At 41.0% G+C, this 22,660-nt stretch overlaps 1 protein-coding gene across 3 annotated transcripts in view; it reads right to left on the bottom strand.

Moving 5' to 3' along the window:
* The window catches only part of tw (Protein O-mannosyl-transferase 2), a 165,883-nt gene that overhangs the window by 41,889 nt on the left and 101,334 nt on the right, over positions 1–22,660 (bottom strand). For all 3 annotated transcript variants that reach the window (XM_071663331.1, XM_071663330.1, XM_071663329.1), the window contains exons 13-14: positions 14,461–14,612; positions 3,529–3,617 (exon numbers count right to left, since the gene is read on the bottom strand). In XM_071663331.1, coding sequence (XP_071519432.1) covers positions 3,529–3,617; positions 14,461–14,612 — 241 coding nt within the window. The remainder of the gene's footprint in view (positions 1–3,528; positions 3,618–14,460; positions 14,613–22,660) is intronic.

Genomic DNA, 22,660 nt, shown 5'->3' with positions numbered 1-22,660 from the left:
GGTTGTTCAATTGTTTATGGATGGGGTGTTAAGGGGGTAAATGCAAGAGTCTAGGAGAGAAGGGCAAGTATGCAGTCTTTGTGGGATGAAAGGGTCTGTGAACTGAATATGTTGTTGTATGCTGATGGTACACCACTGGTGGCAGATTCATGCAAGAAACTGCAGAAGTTGGTGACCGAGTTAGGAAGTGTGTGAAAGCAGAAAGTTGTGAATGAATGTAAATAAAATCAATGTTATTATGTTTAGCAGGGTTGATGGGGTGTGAGTTTGAATGGAGAAAATTAAAGGAAGTGAGGTATTTTTGATACCTGGGAGAGGACACAGAAGGAAATGGAACCACAGCAGCAAAACTGAGTCATGGGTTGGGGGAAGGGGATAAGGTTCTGAGGGCACTGAAGAATGTGTAGAGAGAAAATTATCTGAGGGCAAAATTGGGTATGTTTGATGGAACAGTAATCCCATCAGTATCATAAAGATGCAAGGCATCAGCTATGGATAAGACTGTACAGAGGAAGGTGCATGTGTTGGGAATTAAATGTTTGAGGATAATATGTGGTGTGAGGTGGTTTGATCAAGTAAGTAATGAAAGATAAGAGAAATGTGTGGTAATAAAAAGAGAGTCATTGAGAAAGATAAGAGAGTGCTCTAATGGTCTGGACACATGGAAAGAATGAGTGAAGAAACGTCGACAAAGAGGATACATGTCAGAACTGCAGAACAATGAGGATGAGGAAACCAATTGGAGATGGAAGGATGGAGTAAGAATGATTCAGAGTGATCAAGGCCTGAACACATAGGAGGGTGAAAGGTGTCCCTATGAAAGAGTGACTTGGAATGATGTGGTATACTGGGGTTGACGTGCTGTCAATGGAATGAACTGGGGCATATGAAGCATCCGAGGTTAACCATGAAAAGGTCTGCGGTGCTTGGTTGTGGATAGGAAGGCATGGTTTTGGTGCACAACATATGACAGCTGAAGAATGGATGTGGCCTTTCTTCATCTGTTCCTGTTTGTTTGTGAAAGGGTGATCAAGTATGAAAGAAAGAAAAGTAAGGTTACTAACAGGGGAGACAGGAATTTTGGCTGGAGCCAGAACAGGAATTAAGAGAACCTTTAAAAAGTGGAGTACCTTAAATATCTGGGAGAAGACATGCAGGGGATGGAAACCTTGGAAGCTGAGATAATCCATAAGGTTGGTGAGGAGGATAAGATCCTGGGCACACTGAGGAGCATGTACAAAATGAGAAAACTGTCTGTGAGGGGAAAAAGATATGTCTGTCTGATGTCTGGGTCTATCAACACTTAGATTCTTGTACTTCTTCACATGTGTGAATCCTTGATCTCTCACTTGCTTCATTCATCATTCTAAAGAGTATCTGTGAATCATCTACAGTATACTCACAATGTCTGGAGAAAGGTTTGTAAGTGATAGTGCTGGTTATACACCAAAGCTAATAATTAGTATCACTTTGAAGGGAAAAATGGAAGTACTCATAATAAGAAATAATGCTGTCAGGAATGTAACTCTACATTTGATCCTGCTGCTCTTGCTCCAGGAACATAAATTAAGTGTTTAACATGGGATCCCTGTCTATATACTCCCCAACTCTAACTGCTTTAGGTTATACTAAAAGTGAAAAGTCACCTTCAGCAAGGCTCTATCTTTGTCAGTAGAGAAATCCAAGTACAGTCTCATCAGAGACCTTTTTACTTCAAACAAGTCCAACCTGTCCCTACTAATAAGTGTAGTTACTGATTTGTACGGGAGAAATCCAACATTTGTTGGGCTCCATCTTTACAACACTCTCTACTATCATACTATTTCATAAATTTGTGTATTCTGTCTGCATTAACCATTTCCTCAGTCAGATAATTCTATTCATCCAACATTAATAATATAAAACCATTTCTTTACATTTTTTTTAACATGGTTCCTGCTTAATTTCAAGTTATGTCTTTTAGTTGCTCCATCCTTACATCTTTTGAATAACTACTCAATGTTTACATCATCAGTCTGTTTTAAAAACTTAAAGGTTGAGATCAGGTCACCCCTCACTCTTCTCTGTTCCAAGATGGGTGAAGATAAAGTCTCTAGCCCTTCCCCAAAATTTAGCTCTCTTGATTCTCATACCATCTTTGTTGCTTCCTGCCTGCCTGTCTATAATTTCCTATTTGTACTGTATGGGGAAGGAGTTTTACACCTGTAAGGTTCCCTCTCTTGATCATTCTCTACTCACACACACCTTTTTACATATGCAATTGCATTAATCATGCCATAAGTCATTCTATTCCATTCACTCACCATTCTTATAAAAGTACTTTACTTCTTTACAGCATATTTTTAAAAGTATTTCGCTTAATTTCATGTTAAGTCTTCTGATAGCTCTACCCTTTTGTCTTCTGAAGAACTGTTTACTGTTTATGTCACTGATCTGCTTTAAAACCTTACAGAAAGACTGTGATTATGTCACCCTAACTCTCTCCTCTCTTTCAATGTGGACAAATTGAAAGCCTCCTGCCTTTCTCTGTAACTCAGTTCTCTTAATTCAGGTACCATCTTTGTTTCCCTTCTCTGAACCCTCTATAACATTCTCTTCTACATATTCTTAGCACTCCCAGAATCTTTGCACTCATTCCACTTCCAAGGTTCCATTTGATACCATGTCCATTCCCAGGCATCTAACACACTTCATTTCCTCGAAGTTAACAACATTCAAACTCACACCCCAACTAACTTGTACCTCAACCTTGCTAAACATAACATTCTTCCTTTTACTCACATTTATGCTCAACTTCTTCCTTTAACATACTCTTCCAAACTGAGTCACCATCTTCTTCAGTTTCTGACTAAAATCTCCCACTAATGCTGTATCAACAGCAAACAACTGACTCACTTCCCAGGCCTTCTCATCCCCTACAGACTGCATATTCACCTCTCTCTCCAAGACTGCCACTTACCTCCCTCATCATCCCAACACTAAACAAATTCAACAACCATGATGATGTACATCATACAAACTTGCCACAGACCAACCTTCACTTAAAACCATTCACCCTTCTCTCTTTCTATCTGTACACCCTTACATCCTTGTAAAAACTTATCACTGCTTCAAAGAACTATTCTCCCACACTTTATATTCTTAAGACCCTCCACAAGGCAACTCAATCAACCATATCATATGCCTTCTTCAGATCCATAAATGCCACTTTCAAATCCATCTGTTTTCCTAAGTATCTCTCATACACATCCTTTAAAGCAAACACTTGATCAACACATCCTCTACCACTTCTACAACCACAGTGCTGCCCAGCATGAAGCTCCAAAAATGCCTTAACTCTCAATAACTACCCTCCCATATAACTTACCGGGTACACTCAACAAACTTATACCTCTGTACTTGAAACACATCTTTATCTGCCTTACCTTTACATACTGGCACAATACATGCATTCCACTATAACATTAATATTCTGAATGATAATATTACTCATCATCATTATACAAATAATACTGTATGCAAACTTACAATTGGGGAAAACATTGTCTTCAATATTCCATAAGTTGTTGGTGTCATGTACGTTGGGGTTGCAAGAGACCTCCATCTGCTCATAGCCCCTGTAGGTTGACAATCATCTTAAAAGATCCTTTTAACTTAAAAACCTAAACATAAAATATAAGGAAACATTACACTTGATTTCCTAAAATCAAAATATGATATTGACAGACAAAACTATGATCTTTAATTTCATCCCTATTCAAATGGGAAAGATCAGGGGCATACAACCTATCAGTGTACAAAGGTGAAGAAAAGCTTCCTCAGAAGTACAAGTATCTCTTAATTCTCTAATCTGCAGCTTCATATACCCTGGCTCAATCCATTTAAAGTTCGTTGCCCCTTGTATATGACCACTCCAATTCACCCTATCCCATGCACACCTTTCCCACTCCTGCATGTTCATGTCCTGAGCACTCAAAATCTTTTTCAGTCGATCCTTACATCTCCAATTTTGTTTCTCCCTTCTTGATACCTCAATTTCTGATACATATATCCTCAACCTCTCATTCCTCATTCTTTCTCCATGATAAAAACCCCTCATTAATTCTATCAGCTTTCCTCCTACTATATATTCACAACATCATCAACAGAGAATCTCTATCAACTTTCTCATTTGCTTTCCCCAGACCCATAAATGTCACATAAAAATCCTTCTGTTTCTCAAAGTATTTCTCAAACACACATTACACTCGGGTTGGAGAGAAAGAATTCTACGCCCATATTACGTGTGTCATAAAAGGCGACAAAAAGGAGCGGGAACAGGAACCCCCCTTCTATTTCAATTTCTAAAAGAGGGAAGGGAAGAAGAGGCCAGCCAGGGAGTGCTCATCCTTCTCAAAGTCTCAGGCTGGGGTGTCTTATTGTGCTTGAATGTAACTAAGATAAGAAGAGAGGATATATAGATAGTATGATTGAGGAAAAAAAACTGGATGTTTTGGCCCTGAGTGAAACAGAGCTCAAGGGTAAAGGAAAAGAATGGTTTGGAAAAGTCTAAGAAGTTAAGTCAGGGGTTGGTGAGAGGACAAAATCTAAAGTAGATGTGAAAGTGAGTGATTAAATGTAAAGAAGTAAATTCTACACTGATGTGGGTAAAACTGAAAGTGGGTGGCGAGAGACGGGCATTATTAGTGCTTATGCAACTTGCCATGACAACAAAAAATATCATGAGGCAAAAATTTTGCGAGCAGCTGAGTGAGCGTGTCAGCAGTTTTGATGTAAAAGACTGGGTATAAGCGATGGGTGATTTAAATGCAAGGTAAGAAACGTGGCAATTGAGGGTATAACTGGGGTGCATGGGGTGTTCAGTGTTATGAATGGAAATGGTGAACAGTTTGTGAAGTTGTGTAATTAAAAATGACTGGTGACTGGGAATACTTGGTTTAAAGAGAAGGATGTTCACAAGTAAACGTATGTGAGTAGGAGAGGTAGTCAATGAGCATTATCAGATGAAATACAAATCAATAGGCATGTCACAGAGATACTTTTGGATGTAGATGTGCTGAGAGGGGCAATTGATCACTATCTTGAGGAGACGAGGGTGAAGATTTGTGGTAGTTTTCAAAAAAGAGGACACAATATTGGGGAGAGGAGACTGGTGAGAGTACGTAAACTTGGAAATGAGACGTGTGAAAAAAAAAGGGATATTGAGTGTAGAATGACAAATGGTGAGAGTAAATGAACTGAGGAGAATGAGCAATGGGAGGTATTTAGGTTAGCAGTGTAGGTGTGTGCAAGAGATAAATGCATGTGGCATGTGAAAGGTGGGAGGTGGGCAGATTAGAAAGGGTGGAAAGTGGTAGGATGAAGAAGCAAAGTTGCTAATGACAGAGAAAAGTGAGGCATTTGGGTGGTACTTACAGGGATGGAGTGCAAATAATTGGGAGAAGTATAACACCTAGTGATGAAGTGAGGAGGAGATGGGGCAAGTATTCTGTAGGACAGTTAAATGTGTTTGATGATATTGTGAAAGATGTAGGGTGTTTTGGTCGGGGTGGTATGCGAAGAGAGAGTCTTCGAGTGCTTTGGTGAAGAGACACGTGGTGAAAGCCTTGGACAAGGTGAAATGCAGCATGGCACCTGAAGTGGATGGCAGTGCTGCTAAATTCATCAAAGGGGGTGACAATTGTTAATTGGTTGGTAAGGATATTCAGTATAGGTATAGATCATGGTGATGTGCCTGAGGATTGGCAGAATGCATGTTTAGTACCACTGTATAAAGACATGGGGATGAGGTGAGAGCTCAAGCTTGTGGAAGGTCCTAAGAGTATATGGTGTGGAAGGTAAACTGCTAGAAGCAGTGAAATGTTTTTACTAAGGATGTATGGCATGTGTATAAGTAGAAAGAGAAGAGAGTGACTGGTTCCAAATGAAGGCTGGCCTGTGGCAGGAGTGTGTGATGTCCCCATGGTTGTTTGATTTATTTATGGATGGGGTGGTTAGGGAGGTAAATGCAGGAGTTTTGGAGAGATAGATGAGAATGCAGTCTGTTGGGGACGAGAGGGCCTGTGAAGCGAGTTAGTTGTTGTTTGCCTGTGATAAAACACTTGAGGCTGATTTGAGTGAGAAACTGGAGAAGTTGGTGACTGAGTTTGGAAAAGTGTGTGAAAGGAGAGAGCTGAGAGTAAATGTGAATAAGAGTAAGGTTATTAAGTTCAGTTAGGTTGAAGGACAAGTCAATTGGAATATAAGTTTGAATGAAGAAAAGTTGGAGGAAGTGAGGCATTTTAGATATCTGGGAGTGGACTTAGCAGAGGATGGAGCCATGGAAGCAGAAGTGAGTCACTGGGTAGAGGAGGAGTTGAAGGTTCTGGGACTGATGAAGAATATATGGAAGGAGAGAACATTATCTTGGAGCAAAAATGGGTATGTTTGAAGGAATGGTATATATATCCCTGAGGATAGGGGAGAGAGAATACTTCCCACGCATTTCCGCATGTTGTAGAATGCAACTAAAGAGGACAGGAGTGGGGGCTAGAAACCCTCCCCTCCTTGTATTTTAACATTCTAAAGGGGAGTCACGCGGGGAGTGTTCATCCTCCTCGAAGGCTCAGACTGGGGTGCCTAAATGTGTGTGGATGTAACCATGATGAGAAAAAAGGAGAGATAGGTAGTATGTTTGAGGAAAGGAACCTGGATGTTTTGGCTCTGAGTGAAACGAAGTCTAAGGGCAAAGGGGTGAAGTGGTTTGGGAATGTTTGGGGAGTCAAGTCAGGGGTTGGTGAAAGGACAAGAGCAAAGGAAGGAGTAGCACTACTCCTGAAACAGAAGTTGTGGAAGTATGTGATAGAGTGTAAGAAAGTAAACTCTAGATTTATATGGGTAAAAAACTGAAGGTGGATGGAGAGAGATGGGTGATTATTGGGGCCTATGCACCTGGGCATGAGAAGAAAGATCATGAGAGGCAAGTGTTTTGGGAGCAGCTGAATGAGTGTGTTAGCAGTTTTGATGCACAAGACTGGGTTATAGTTATGAGTGATTTGAAAGCAAAGGTGAGTAATGTGGCAGTTGAGGGAATAACTGGTGTCCATGGGGTGTTCAGTGTTGTAAATGGTGAAGAGCTTGTAGATTTGTGTGCTGAAACAGAAGTGGTGATTGGGAATACCTGGTTTAAAAAGAGAGATATACATAACCATATGTATGTAGGTAGGAGAGATGGCCAGAGAGCATCATTGGATTACGTGTTAATTGACAGGCGCGTGAAAGAAAGACTTTTGGATGTTAATGTGCTGTGAGGTGCAACTGGAGGGATGTCTGATCCTTATCTTGTGGAGGCAAAGGTGAAGATTTGTAGAGGTTTTCAGGAAAGAAGAGAGAATGTTGGGGTGAAGAGAGAGGTGAGAGTAAGTGAGCTTGGGAAGGAAACTTATGTGAGTAAGTACCAGGAGAGACAGTGCAGAATGGAAAAACGTGAGAGCAAAGGACGTAAGGGAAGTGGGGGGGAATGGGATGTATTTAGGGAAGCAGTGATGGCTTTCACAAAAGATGCTTGTGGCATGAGAAGCATGGGAGGTGGGCAGATCAGAAAGGGTAGTGAGTGGTGGGATGAAGAGGTAAGATTATTAGTGAAAGAGAAGACGGAGACATTTGGATGATTTTTGCAGAGAAACAGTGCAAATGACCAGGAGATGTATAAAAGAAAGAGGTAGGAGGTCAAGAGAAAGGTGCAAGAGGTGAAAAAGAGGGCAAATGAGAGGTTGGGTGAGAGAGTATCATGAAATTCTAGAAAGAATAAAAAGATGTTTTGGAAGGAGGTAAATAAAGTACATAAGACAAGAGAACAAATGGGAACATCGGTGAAGGGGGCTAAAGGGGAGATAATAACAAGTAGTGGTGATGGGAGGAGATGGAGTGAGTATTTTGAAGGTTTGCTGAATGAGTTTGATGATAGAGTGGCAGATATAGCATGTTTTGGTTGAGGTAGCATGCGAAGTGAGAGGGTTAGGGAGAATGATTTGGTAAACTGAAAGGAGGTAGTGAAGGCTTTGTGGAAGATGAAAGCCAGCAAGGCGGCGGGTTTGGATGATATTGCAGTGGAATTTATTAAAAAGAGGGGGTAACTGTGTTATTGACTGGTTGGTGAAGATATTCAATGTATGTATGGCTCATGGTGAAGTGCCTGAGGATTGGCGGAATGCATGCATAGTGCTACTGTACAAAGGCAAAGGGGATAAAGACGAGTGTTCAAATTACAGAGGTATAAGTTTGTTGAGTATTTCTGGGAAATCATATGGGAGGGTATTAATTGAGAGGGGTCATGGTATGTACAGAGCATCAGATTGGGGAAGAGCAGTGTGGTTTGAGACATGGTAGAGGATGTGTGGATCAGGTGTTTGCTTTGAAAAATGTATGTGAGAAATACTTAGAAAAGCAAATGGATTTGTATGTAGCATTTATGGATCTGGAGAAGGCATATGATAGAGTTCATAGAGATGCTCTATGGAAGGTATTAAGAATATATGTTGTGGGAGGCAAGTTGCTAAAAGCAATGAAAAGTTTTTATCGAGAATGTAAGGCGTGTGTATCAGGAGGAAAAGAGGAAAGTGATTAGTTCTCATTGAATGACGGTTTGCGGCAGGGGTGCGTGATGTCTCCATGGTTGTTTAATTTGTTTATGGATGGGGTTGTTAGGGAGATGAATGCTAGGGTTTTGGAGAGAGGAGCAAGTATGCAGTCTGTTACGTATGAGAGGGCTTGGGAAGAGAATCAGTTGTTGTTCGCTGATGATACAGCGCTGGTGGCTGATTTGGGTGATAAACTGCAGAAGTTGGTGACTGAGTTTGGTAAAGTGTGTGAAAGAAGAAAGCTGGGAGTAAATGTGAATAAGAGCAAGGTTATTAGGTTCAGTAGGGTGGAGGGACAAGTCATTTGGGAGGTAAGTTTGAATGGAGAGAAACTGGAGGATGTGAAGTGTTTTAGATATCTGGGAATGGATTTGGCAGTGGATGGAACCATGGAAGCAGAAGTGAGTCATAGGGTGGGGGAGGGAGCAAAAGTTTTGGGAGCTTTGAAAAATGTATGGAAGGCGAGAACATTATCTCGGAAAGCAAAAATGGGTATGTTTGAAGAAAAGTGGTTCCAACAATGTTGTATGGTTGCAAGGCATGGGCTATAGATAGGGTTGTGCGGCAGAGGTTGGATTTGTTGGAAATGAGATGTTTGAGGACAATATGTGGTGTGAGGTGGTTTGATCGAATAAGTAATGAAAGGGTAAGAGATGTGTGGTAATAAAAAGAGTGTAATTGAGAGAGCAGAAGGGGGTGTATTGAAATGGTTTGGTCACATGGAGAAAATGAGTGAGGAAAGATTGACAGAGAGGATATATGTGACAGAGGTGGAGGGAACGAGGAGAAGTGGGAGACCAAATTGGAGGTGGAAGAATGGAATGAAAAAGATTTTGAGCAATTGGGGCCTGAGCATGCTGGAGGGTGAAAAGCGTACAAGGAACAGAGTGAATTGAAACCATGTGGTATATCGGGGTCAATGTGCTGTCAATGGATTGAACCAGGGCATGTGAAGCATCATGGGGTAAACCATGGATAGTTTTATGGGGCCTGGATGTGGAAAGGGAGCTGTGGTTTTGGTGCATTATACATGACAGCAAGAGATTGAGTGTGAACGAATGTGGCCTTTGTTGTCTTTTCCTGGCGCAACCTCACGCGCGTACGGGGGGTGTCATTCCACGTGTGGCGGGGTGGTGATGGGAATGAATGAAGGCAGCAAGTATGAATTATGTACATGTGTATATATGTATATGTCTGTGTATGTATGTATATGTATAAGTTGAAATGTACTGGTATGTATATGTGCATTTTTGTGGACGTGAATGTATATACATGTGCATGAGGGTGGGTTGGACCATTCTTTCAAGAGAAGAAAGATCATGAGAGGTAAGTGTTTTGGAAACAGGTGAGCAAGTGTGTTAGCAGCTTTGATGCATGAGACTGGGTTATAGTGATGGGTGATTTAAATGCAAAGGGGAGTAATGTGGAAGTTGAGGGTATAATCGGTGTACATGGGGGGTTCAGTGTTGTAACTCAAAATGGCGAAGAGCTTGTGGATTCATGTGCTGAAAAAGGACTGGTTTAAAAAGAGATCTACATAAGTATATATATATATGAGTAAGAGAGAGGGCCAGAGGGCATTATTGGATTGTGTGTTAATTGACAGGCATATGAAAGAGAGACTTTTGGATGGTAACGTGCTAAGAGGGGCAGCTGGAGGGATGTCTGATCACTATCTTATGAAGGCAAAGGTGAAGATTTGTAGAGGTTTTCAGAAAAGAAGAGAGAATGTTGGGGAGAAGAGAATAGTGAGAGTAAGTGAGCTTGGAAAGGAGACTTGAGTGAGGAAGTACCAGGAGAGATTGAGTGCAGAATGACAAAAGGTGAGAGCAATGACATAAGGAGAGTGGGGGATGTATTTAGGGAAGCAGTGATGGCTTGTGCAAGAGATGCATGTGGCATGAGGAAGGTAAGAGGTGGGTAGATTAGAAAGGGTAGTAAGAGGTGGGATGAAGAAGTAAGATTGTTAATGAAAAAGAAGAGAGAAGCATTTGGACGATTTTTGCAAGATAGTAGTAGAAATGACTGGGAGATGTAAAAAAGAAAGCGGCAGGAGGTAAAGAGAAAGGTGCAAGATGTGAAAAAGAGGGCAAACGAGAGTTGGGGTGAGAGAGTATCAATAATCTTTGAATAAAAAGACATTTTGGATGGAGGTAAATAAAGTGTGTAAGACAAGAGAACAAATGGGAACACTGGTGAAGGGGGCAAATGGGGATGTAGTAACAAGTAGTGATGAAGTGAGAACAAGTGAGAAGAAGGTTTGCTGAATATCTTTGATGATAGAGTGGCAGATATAGGGTGTTTTGCTTGGGGTGGTGTGCGAAGTGAGAGAGTCAGGGAGAATGGTCTGCTAAACAGAGAAGAGGTAGTGAAAACTTTGCAGAAGGTGAAAGCTGGCAAGGAGGTGGATTTGGATGGTACTACAGTGGAATATATTAAAAATGGGGTGAGTGTGTTGCTGACTAGTTGGTAAGGATATTCAATGTATGTATGGATCATGGTGAAGTGCCTGAGGATTGGCGGAATGTATGCATGGTGAGGGTACAAAGGCAAATTGGATAAAGTTGAGAGTTCAAATTTTTTTTTTTTTTTTTTTTTTTTTTTTTTTTTTTTTAATTTTCTAAAAGAAGGAACAGAGAAGGGGGCCAGGTGAGGGTATTCCCTCAAAGGCCCAGTCCTCTGTTCTTAACGCTACCTCGCTATCGCGGGAAATGGCGAATAGTATGAAAAAAAAAAAAAAAAAAAAAAAAAAAAAAAAAAAAAGTTTGTTGAGTATTCCTGGGAAAGTATATGGGAGGGTATTGATTGAAAGGGTAAAAGCATGTACAGAGCATCAGATTGGGGAAGAGCAGTATGGTTTCAGTAGTGGTAGAAGATGTGTGGATCAGGTGTTTGTTTTGAAGAAAACATGTGAGAAATACTTAGAAAACAGATGGATTTGTATGTAGCATTTATGGATCTGGAGAAGGCATATGATAGGGTTGATAGAGATGCTTTGTGGAAGGTTTTAAGAGTACATGGTGAGGGAGCTAAGTTGCTAAAAGCAGTGAAAAGTTTTACTAAGGACGTAAGGCATGTGTACGAGTAAGGAGAGAGGAAAGTGACTGGTTCTCAGTGAATGTCGGTTTGTGGCAGGGGTGCGTGATGTCTCCATGGTTGTTTAATTTGTTTATGGATGGGGTTGTTAGGGAGGTGAATGCAAGAGTTTTGGAGAGAGGGGCAAGTATGCAGTCTGTTGTGGATGAGAGGGCTTGAGACGTGAGTCAGTTGTTGTACACTGATGATACAGTGCTGGTGGCTGATTCGGGTGAGAAACTGCAGAGGTTGGTGACTGAGTTTGGTAAAGTGTGTGAAAGAAGAAAGTTGAGAGTAAATGTGAATAAGAGCAAGGTTATTAGGTTCAGTAGGGTTGAGGGACAAGTGATTGGGAGGTAAGTTTGAATGGAGAAAAACTAGAGGAAGTGAATACCTGGGAGTGGACTTAGCAGCGGATAGAATCATGGAAGCATAAGTGAGTCACAGGAATGGGGAGGGGGATAAGGTTCTAGGAGCATTGAAGAATATGTGAAAAGTGAAAATGTTATCTCTGAGCAAAAATCGGTATGTTGAAGGAATATTGGTTCCGACTGTGATATATGGTTGCAAGGCATGGTCTATAGATAGGGTTGTGTGGAGGAAGGTGTATGTGGTGGAAATGAAATGTCTGAGAACAATATGTGGTGTGAGGGGGTTTGATCAAGTAAGTAATGAAAGGGTAAGAGATATATGTGGTAATAAAAAAAAGTGTGGTTGAGAGAGCAGAGGAGTGTTGAAATGGTTTGGACACATGGAGGGAATGAGTGAGGAAAGATTTACAAAGAGGATATATGTGTCAGAGGTGGAGGGAAGAAGAAGCGGGAGACCAAATTGGAGGTGGAAGGATGGAGTGAAAAAGATTTTGAGTGATTGGGAACTGAACATACTGTAGGGTGTCTACGACATGCAGGGAATACGTGAGAAGTATTAGTAAACTTAAGGGAGAAAAAGATGTTCTGGATGGAGGTTAATAGTGTGCTAAAAACAAGAAAACAAATAGGAACATTAGCAAAGGAGGCAAATGGAGTAGCAGCAACAGGTAGTAATGACTTGAGTATGAGATGAAGTGAGTACTTTGAAGGACTATTAAATGTTGATCATACGGTGGCAGATATACAGTGTTTGGGTCGTGGCATTATGCAATGTAGTAAGAGTCATGGCGAGTGGTTTGATGAATTTGTGGATTTGTTAGTTAGGATTTTCAATGTATGTATAGATCACAGTGAGGAGCCTGAGGATTGATGGCAAACATATTATATAGTGCCCGTGCATAAAGGCAAGGGGAACGAAGGTGAGTGTTCAAACTAAAGAGGTATAAGTCTAGTGTGTATACCTGGTAAGTTGTCTAGGAGAGTAGTGATTGAGAGGGTGAAGGCATGTACAGGGAAGCAGACTAGGGAGGAACAATGTGGTTTTAGAAATGGAAGAGGATGTGTGGATCAGGTGCCTGGTTTAAAAAATGTGTGAGAAATAATTAGGAAAGATTTGTAAGTGGCATTAAGAAAGATTTGTTAGTGGCATTAACAGAACTGGAGAAATCATATCACAGGGCTGATAGAGATGCCTTGTGGAAGGTCTTATGAATATATGATGCGGAAGAAAAGCTGCTAAAAGCAGTGAAAAGTTTTTATAATGGGTGCAAAACATGTGGGCAAGTAAGAAAAGAGGAGAGAGAGTGCTTCCAAGTGAAGGCTGGTCTATGGTAGTAGTGTGTGATGTCATTTTGACTGTTTCATTTGTTTACAGATTGGGATGGTGTGGGAGGCACAAGCAAGAGTCTTGGAGAGAGGGGCGACTGTGCAATCTGTTGGGGATGGGGATTGGGGGACCCTTGGTAAGCAAGTCAGTTCTTTGCTGATTGTACAGCAGTAATGGCACTTTCAGGTTAGAATCTGCAGTAGTGCTACCCCTAACCAACCTCTGACTTTAACATTGTTCCCCTTCACCCTCAATTGATCATTGTTTCACTCTGTGCCAGAACATCCAGGTTCCTTTCCTCAAACATTCTACCTATCTCTCCTTTCTTCTGATCCTTTGAGAATAATAAGTACTCACAGCTTGGCTCCTTTTGTTCCATCTTCTGGAAATTGAAATAATAGAAGGGGAGCGGGGGTTCTAGTACTGCACTACCATCCCATTTAGTCACCTTTTATGAAACACACGGAATTTGGAGGGAGAATTCTTTCTCCACTATGCCAGGGCTGACAAAGAGAATATATGTGTAGAGGTGGAGAGAACATGGAAAAGCAGGAGACTAAATTGGAGGTGGAAGGATGGAGTATTCTTGAAAAAGGCAAGTGCAAGAGGGAAGCGAGTGGTGGGATGATGAAATACAGTGTAAGTGAAACTCATTGGGAGTTGTATAGGGGAAAACGGCAGGACGTCAATAGGAAGGTGCATGTACTGATAAAGAGTGCAAATGAAAGCTGGGGTGAATGATTACCAGTAAACTTCAAGGAGAATAAGATGATGATTTGGAAGGAGATTAACAGTGTGAGAAAAACAAGAGAGCAAATGGAAACATCAGTGAAAGGGGCAAATACAAAAGTGGTAACAGGTAGAGATGGAGATGGAGTCAAAATTATGAAGACTGTTGAATGTGTTTGAAGACGGGGTGACTGACACAAGGTGTTTGGGATGGGGAATATGCAAAATGAGACAGTCATGGAAAGTGGTTTGGTGAAGAAAGTAGTAGTTTTTACTACTACTGCTTTGTAAGATGAAAATTCTCTAGCCGTTAAATTCGGAAAACTGAGATATGCCTTACCACTTTGGCAACTGCTTGTTGTGTGACATTAGAGAGCAGCCAACAAGGTAATGGACAAATCTGATCTTGTGAACAACCGTCTTCACCACTTCCTCTTCTTCACCATTTACTACCTCAACACGCCACACATCATTTACATCTCCTACCCCATTCTGAAAGAAAAGTTTGTAATGGCAGTTAAACTAAGGATCTTTATCATCCATTACAGAAAGAAATTACCCTTCCAAGCAGTGAGAACAATCTTAACATGAGGCATTAACATGCTAGTGACCAACTAAGCATACCAAATAACACAAACCAGCTAAACCCTTTGACTCCATGGTTTAAAAATATAAGGCTTTGCTCCTAGTTATTTGTGCCCCACTTTAATGCCTCAAAATTACTGAATTAATAAGTTATGTACCTATAATAGAATATAATCAAATTAACTGTTGTACTTTTATCACAAAATACAGTTCAAGAACAGCCTGATTTAGAGGAAACAGGACAAATGGTCATGCAATACATGGGTAGATATCAGAGGACAATTTATCTTGCACAACTCCTTGGCATTCAAACTGACACATCCATCCCCTCATAACTTCCTAGCATCTAGTAATCTAAACATCTGTGCATATGTGATAATTCAAATTGATTAAGCACAGAGATAAAGAAAATGCAGTAACAATTGCACAATCTAGATTAGACCAGGTGAAAATTGATAGGGAAAGGAACAGGCATCAAAAATATAGATAGATAGAAAGAAGACATAAAATGAACCTGTAAAAATATTTGTCTCAAAATCAATGTGATACTGAATACACTATCAGTAAATGAGATATATCATATTCACATAGATTCATATAAAACTGGGTGTACAATTGCATTCAATCTCCAAACTTAAAGTGGGGTTAATGAACAAAAACATTCCAAATTTTACAAAAAAGAATACTAGTGTTTTACAAATCTGGCAACTAGATAAACTTATGAAATGAACTGCAATCTGAGAACATAAAACTGCTGAAACAAGTACCCAAACTAAGTTTTTAACCCTTACTTTTCAAACAAAATCCATTAATACTTAATTAAACAGTAATCACAGGATCTATGCAGATGTACAAAAGGATACATAATCTAGTTCTTTCAATAAGCTTCTTAAAAGATTTTATTTATGCAAACTTGCTGGTCCAATGTTCACAATCAGGATGTTGCCATGCAAAAGTAATACTGGCATTCAGTTCAATGTCTTCCCTCTCGGGGTTACAACGGCATGATTTATTCAACTTGTGCTCTGATATCAAAGAGGAATCTTGGATTTGGAGTCAGAAATTCTATAATATCCTCTGCAAATGTGTTTAAATATGAACCTAGTCTTCTGGAGTTTCATAATAATAATTATAATAATCCTCTACATCTGTCCAAAACATTCAGCACACTCTCTTCAGCTCTCTCATACATACTTCTCTCACCACACCTCTCTCTTACTATACAACTTCTTATTCAATGAATAACTAATTGAAAAACAAAAACACGGAGAGAATGAGTGAGGAAAGATGGACAAAGAGGAAATATATATGTCAGAGGTTCAGGGAATGAGGAGAAGCATGAGACCAAATTGGAGGTGGAAGGATGGAGTGAAAAAGATTGTGAGCGATCTGGGCTTGAACATACAGAAAGGAGACAGGTGTGCAAGGAATAGAGTGAAGTGGAATGATGTGGTATACTGGGGTCGACGCGCTGTTCATGGATTGAACCTGGGCATGTGAAGCATCTGGGGTAAACAATGGAAAGTTTTGTGGGGCCTGGATGTGGAAAGGGAGCTGTGGTTTCGGTGCATTATAAATGACAGCTAGAGACTGAGTGTGAACGAATGTGGCCTTTGTTGTTTTTTCCTAGTACTACCTCGCACACATGCGGGGGGATGGTGTTGTCATTTCATGTGTGTCGGGGTGGTGACGGGAATGAATAAGGGCAGACAGTATGAATTATGTACATGTGTATATATGTATATGTCTGTGTGTGTGTATATATGTATATGTTGAGATGTATAGGTATGTATATGTGCGTGTGTGGACGTGTATGTAGATACATATGTATGTGGGTGGGTTGGGCCATTCTTTTGTCTGTTTCCTTGCACTACCTCGCTAATGCAGGAGACAGCAATAAAGTAGAATAAATAATAAATGTATATGTACTTATACGCTGAAATGTATAGGTATGTATATGTGCATTTGGGCATTATGTATATACATACATGTGTATGTGGGTGAGTTGGGCCATTCTTTTGTCTGTTTCCTTGTGCTACCTCGCTAATGCGGGAGATGGTGATTAGGTATATAAATAAAAAAAAATATAAAATAATAATAATAATAATAAGAGGGCAAATGAGAGTTGGTGTGAGAGAGTATCATTAAATTTTTGGGAGAATAAAAAGATGTGCTGGAAGGAGGTAAATAACATGCATAAGACAAGAGAACAAATGGGAACACTGGTGAAGAGGGCAAATGCAGAGGTAATAACAAGTGGTGATGTAGTGAGGAGATGAAGTCAGTATTTTGAAGGTTTGTGGAATGTGTTTGATGACAGAGTGCCAAATATAGGGTGTTTTGGTCAGGGTGGTGTGCAAAGTGAGAGGGTCAGGGAGAATGATTTGGTAAACAGAGAAGAGGTAGTGAAAGCTTTTCATAAGATGAAACCTGGCAAGGAGGTGGGTTTGGTTTGGATGGTATTGCAGTGGAATATATAAAAGAGGGGGTGACTGTGTTGTTGATTGGTTGGTAAGGATAATCAATGTATGTATGCCTCATGGTGAAGTGCTAGAGGACTGGTAGAATGCATGCATTGTGCCATTGTACAAAGGCAAAGGGGATAAAGGTGAGTGTTCAAATTAGAGGCATAAGTTTGTTGGGTATTCCTGGGAAAGTACATGGGAAGGTATTGATTGAGAGGATAAAGGCATCATATTGGGGAAGTGCAGTGTGGTTTCTGAAGTGGTAGAGGATGTGTGGATCAGGTGTTTGGTTTAAAGAATGTATGTGAGAAATACTCAGAAAAGCAGATAGATCTGTATGGAGCATTTATGGATCTGGAGAAGGCATATGATAGGGTTGACAGGGAAGCTTTGTGGAAGGATTTAAGAGTATATGGTGTGGGACGTAAGTTGCTAGAAGCAGTGAAAAGTTTTTACCAAGGAAATGAGGCATGTGTACGAGTAGAAAGAGAGGAAAGTGATCGGTTCCCAGTGAATGTCTGTTTGTGGTAGGGGGGCGTGAAGTCTCCATGGCTGTAATTTGTTTATGGATGGGGTGGTTAGGGAGGTGAATGCAAGAGTTTTGGAGAGAGGAGCAAGTATGCAGTCTGTTGTGGATGAAAGGGACTGGGAAATGAGTCAGTTGCTGTTCGCTGATGACACAGCTCTACTGGCTGAATCAGGTGAGAAACTGCAGAGGTTGTTGACTGAGTTTGGAAAAGTGTGTGAAAGGAGAAGTTGATTGGGATGTATGTTTGAATGGAGAAAAATTGGAGGAAGTGAAGAGTTATAGATATCTGGGAGTGGACTTAAAGTGGATGGAACCATGGAAGCAGAAGCAAGTCACAGAGCGGGGCTGGAGGTGAAGGTTCTGGGAGTGATGAAAAATGTGTTGAAGGAGAGAAAGTTATCTTGGAGAGCAAAAATGGGTACGTGGGAAGGAATCATAGTTCCAACAATGTAATATGGTTGCAAGGAATGGGCTATAGATAGGGTTGTACAGAGGAGGGAGTGTGTGTTGGAAATGAAATGCTTGCGTACAATATGTGGTGTGAGGTGGTTTGACTGAGTAAGTAATGAAAGGGTAAGAGAGATGTGTGGTAATAAAAATAGTGTGGTTGAGAGAGAAGAGGGTGTGTTGAAATGGTTTGGTCACATGGAGAGAATGAGTGAGGAAAGGTTGACAAAAAGGACATGTGTGTCAGTGGTAGAGGGAACATGGAGAAGAGAGAGACCAAAGTGGAGGTGGAAGGATGGAGTGAAAAAGATTCTGAGTGATCGGGGCCTGAACATACAGGAGGGTGAAAGGCATGCAAGGAATAGAGTGAATTGGAACGATGTGGTATACTGGGGTAGACGTCCTTTCAATGGATTAAACCAGGGTGTGAAGTGTCTAGAGTAATCCATGGTTTTGGTGGATTACACATGACAGCTAGAGACTGAGTGTGAACAAATGCGGCCTTTTGTGTCTTTTCCTAGTGCTACCTAGCGGGCTGGTGGGGGGATGCTATTCCATGTGTGGCGGGGTGGCGACAGGAATGGATGAAGGCAGCAAGTATGAATATGTACACGTGTATATATGTATGTGCATGTGTATGTATATGTATGTATATGTTGAAATGAATAGGTATGTATATGTGCATGTGTGGGCATTTATGTATATACATGTGTATGGGTGGGGCCATTCTTTCGTCTATTTCCTTGCACTACCTATCTAACACAGGAGACAGTGATTAAGTATAATCAAATAAAAATAAATATGTATATGAGTGGATGGGCCAATCTTTGTCTGTTTCCTTGCCCTACCTCACTAACACGGAAAACAGTAATTAATCATAATTATAATGATACAATACCCCTTATGCATGAATATACCTAACATCAACATATTTATATATTTATTTTTATTATACTTTGTCGCTGTCTCCCGTGTTTGCGAGGTAGCGCAAGGAAACAGACGAAAGAAATGGCCCAACCCCCCCCCATACACATGTATATACATACGTCCACACACGCAAATATACATACCTACACAGCTTTCCATGGTTTACCCCAGACGCTTCACATGCCTTGATTCAATCCACTGACAGCACGTCAACCCCGGTATACCACATCGTTCCAATTCACTCTATTCCTTGCCCTCCTTTCACCCTCCTGCATGTTCAGGCCCCGATCACACAAAATCTTTTTCACTCCATCTTTCCACCTCCAATTTGGTCTCCCTCTATTCCTCGTTCCCTCCACCTCCGACACATATATCCTCTTGGTCAATCTTTCCTCACTCATTCTCTCCATGTGCCCAAACCACTTCAAAACACCCTCTTCTGCTCTCTCAACCACGCTCTTTTTATTTCCACACATCTCTCTTACCCTTACGTTACTCACTCGATCAAACCACCTCACACCACACATTGTCCTCAAACATCTCATTTCCAGCACATCCATCCTCCTGCGCACAACTCTATCCATAGCCCACGCCTCGCAACCATACAACATTGTTGGAACCACTATTCCTTCAAACATACCCATTTTTGCTTTCCGAGGTAATGTTCTCGACTTCCACACATTCTTCAAAGCTCCCAGAATTTTCGCCCCCTCCCCCACCCTATGATCCACTTCCGCTTCCATGGTTCCATCCGCTGCCAGATCCACTCCCAGATATCTAAAACACTTCACTTCCTCCATTCAAACTCACCTCCCAATTGACTTGACCCTCAACCCTACTGTACCTAATAACCTTGCTCTTATTCATATTTACTCTTAACTTTCTTCTTCCACACACTTTACCAAATTCAGTCACCAGCTTCTGCAGTTTCTCACATGAATCAGCCACCAGCGCTGTATCATCAGCGAACAACAACTGACTCACTTCCCAAGCTCTCTCATCCCCAACAGACTTCATACTTGCACCTCTTTCCAAAACTCTTGCATTTACCTCCCTAACAACCCCATCCATAAACAAATTAAACAACCATGGAGACATCACACACCCCTGCCGCAAACCTACATTCACCGAGAACCAGTCACTCTCCTCTCTTCCTACACGTACACATGCCTTACATCCTCGATAAAAACTTTTCACTGCTTCTAACAACTTTCCTCCCACACCATATATTCTTAATACCTTCCACAGAGCATCTCTATCAACTCTATCATATGCCTTCTCCAGATCCATAAATGCTACATACAAATCCATTTGCTTTTCTAAGTATTTCTCACATACATTCTTCAAAGCAAACACCTGACCCACACATCCTCTACCACTTCTGAAACCACACTGCTCTTCCCCAATCTGATGCTCTGTACATGCCTTCACCCTCTCAATCAATACCTTCCCATATAATTTACCAGGAATACTCAACAAACTTATACCTCTGTAATTTGAGCACTCACTCTTATCCCCTTTGCCTTTGTACAATGGTACTATGCACGCATTCCGCCAATCCTCAGGCACCTCACCATGAGTCATACATACATTAAATAACCTTACCAACCAGTCAACAATACAGTCACCCCCTTTTTTAATAAATTCCACTGCAATATCATCCAAACCTGCTGCCTTGCCGGCTTTCATCTTCCGCAAAGCTTTCACTACCTCTTCTCTGTTTACCAAATCATTTTCCCCAACCCTCTCACTTTGCACACCACCTCGACCAAAACACCCTATATCTGCCACTCTATCATCAAACACATTCAACAAACCTTCAAAATACTCACTCCATCTCCTTCTCACATCACCACTACTTGTTATCACCTCCCCATTTGCGCCCTTCACTGAAGTTCCCATTTGCTCCCTTGTCTTACGCACTTTATCTACCTCCTTCCAGAACATCTTTTTATTCTCCCTAAAATTTAATGATACTCTCTCACCCCAACTCTCATTTGCCCTTATTTCACCTCTTGCACCTTTCTCTTGACCTCCTGTCTCTTTCTTTTATACATCTCCCACTCAATTGCATTTTTTCCCTGCAAAAATCGTCCAAATGCCTCTCTCTTCTCTTTCACTAACACTCTTACTTCTTCATCCCACCACTCACTACCCTTTCTAATCAACCCACCTCCCACTCTTCTCATGCCACAAGCATCTTTTGTGCAATCCATCACTGATTCCCTAAATACATCCCATTCCTCCCCCACTCCCCTTACTTCCATTGTTCTCACCTTTTTCCATTCTGTACTCAGTCTCTCCTGGTACTTCCTCACACAGGTCTCCTTCCCAAGCTCACTTACTCTCACCACCCTCTTCACCCCAACATTCACTCTTCTTTTCTGAAAACCCATACAAATCTTCACCTTAGCCTCCACAAGATAATGATCAGACATCCCTCCAGTTGCACCTCTCAGCACATTAACATCCAAAAGTCTCTCTTTCGCACGCCTGTCAATTAACACGTAATCCAATAATGCTCTCTGGCCATCTCTCCTACTTACATAAGTATACTTTTGTATATCTCGCTTTTTAAACCAGGTATTCCCAATCATCAGTCCTTTTTCAGCACATAAATCTACAAGCTCTTCACCATTTCCATTTACAACACTGAACACCCCATGTATACCAATTATTCCCTCAACTGCCACATTACTCACCTTTGCATTCAAATCACCCATCACTATAACCCGGTCTCGTGCATCAAAACCACTAACACACTCATTCAGCTGCTCCCAAAACACTTGCCTCTCATGATCTTTCTTCTCATGCCCAGGTGCATATGCACCAATAATCACCCACCTCTCTCCATCAACTTTCAGTTTTACCCATATTAATCGAGAATTTACTTTCTTACATTCTATCACATACTCCCACAACTCCTGTTTCAGGAGTATTGCTACTCCTTCCCTTGCTCTTGTCCTCTCACTAACCCCTGACTTTACTCCCCAAACATTCCCAAACCACTCTTCCCCTTTACCCTTGAGCTTCGTTTCACTCAGAGCCAAAACATCCAGGTTCCTTTCCTCAAACATACTACCTATCTCTCCTTTTTTCACATCTTGGTTACATCCACACACATTTAGGCACCCCACTCTGAGCCTTCGAGGAGGATGAGCACTCCCCGCGTGACTCCTTCTGTTTCCCATTTTAGAATGTTAATACAAGGAGGGGAGGATTTCTGGCCCCCCGCTCCCGTCCCCTTTAGTCGCTTTCTACGACACGCGAGGAATACGTGGGAAGTATTCTTTCACCCCTATCCCCAGGGATAATATACATATATATATACATATACACATACACACACATACACATACATACGTACATATACACACACATACATATATATACATATGAAAAATGTAAGAAACAATTTAGAAAACTGAAACTTTTAGCTTGAACTGAATGAAAAAAATGAATGTCACATAATGGTTCAACCTCTGGCTATGGAAAAGGGAAATGTATAATTTATTTACACAAACGTCAATAGCAGTTCTCATCAATTTAACCACTGTATCAATAAGCTTCAATGTCTAAGCTACATT

The sequence above is a fragment of the Panulirus ornatus genome, chromosome 7 (assembly GCF_036320965.1).
Source record: "Panulirus ornatus isolate Po-2019 chromosome 7, ASM3632096v1, whole genome shotgun sequence".
NCBI lineage: Eukaryota > Metazoa > Arthropoda > Malacostraca > Decapoda > Palinuridae > Panulirus > Panulirus ornatus.
This window is presented reverse-complemented; position numbering and strand designations above follow the sequence as displayed.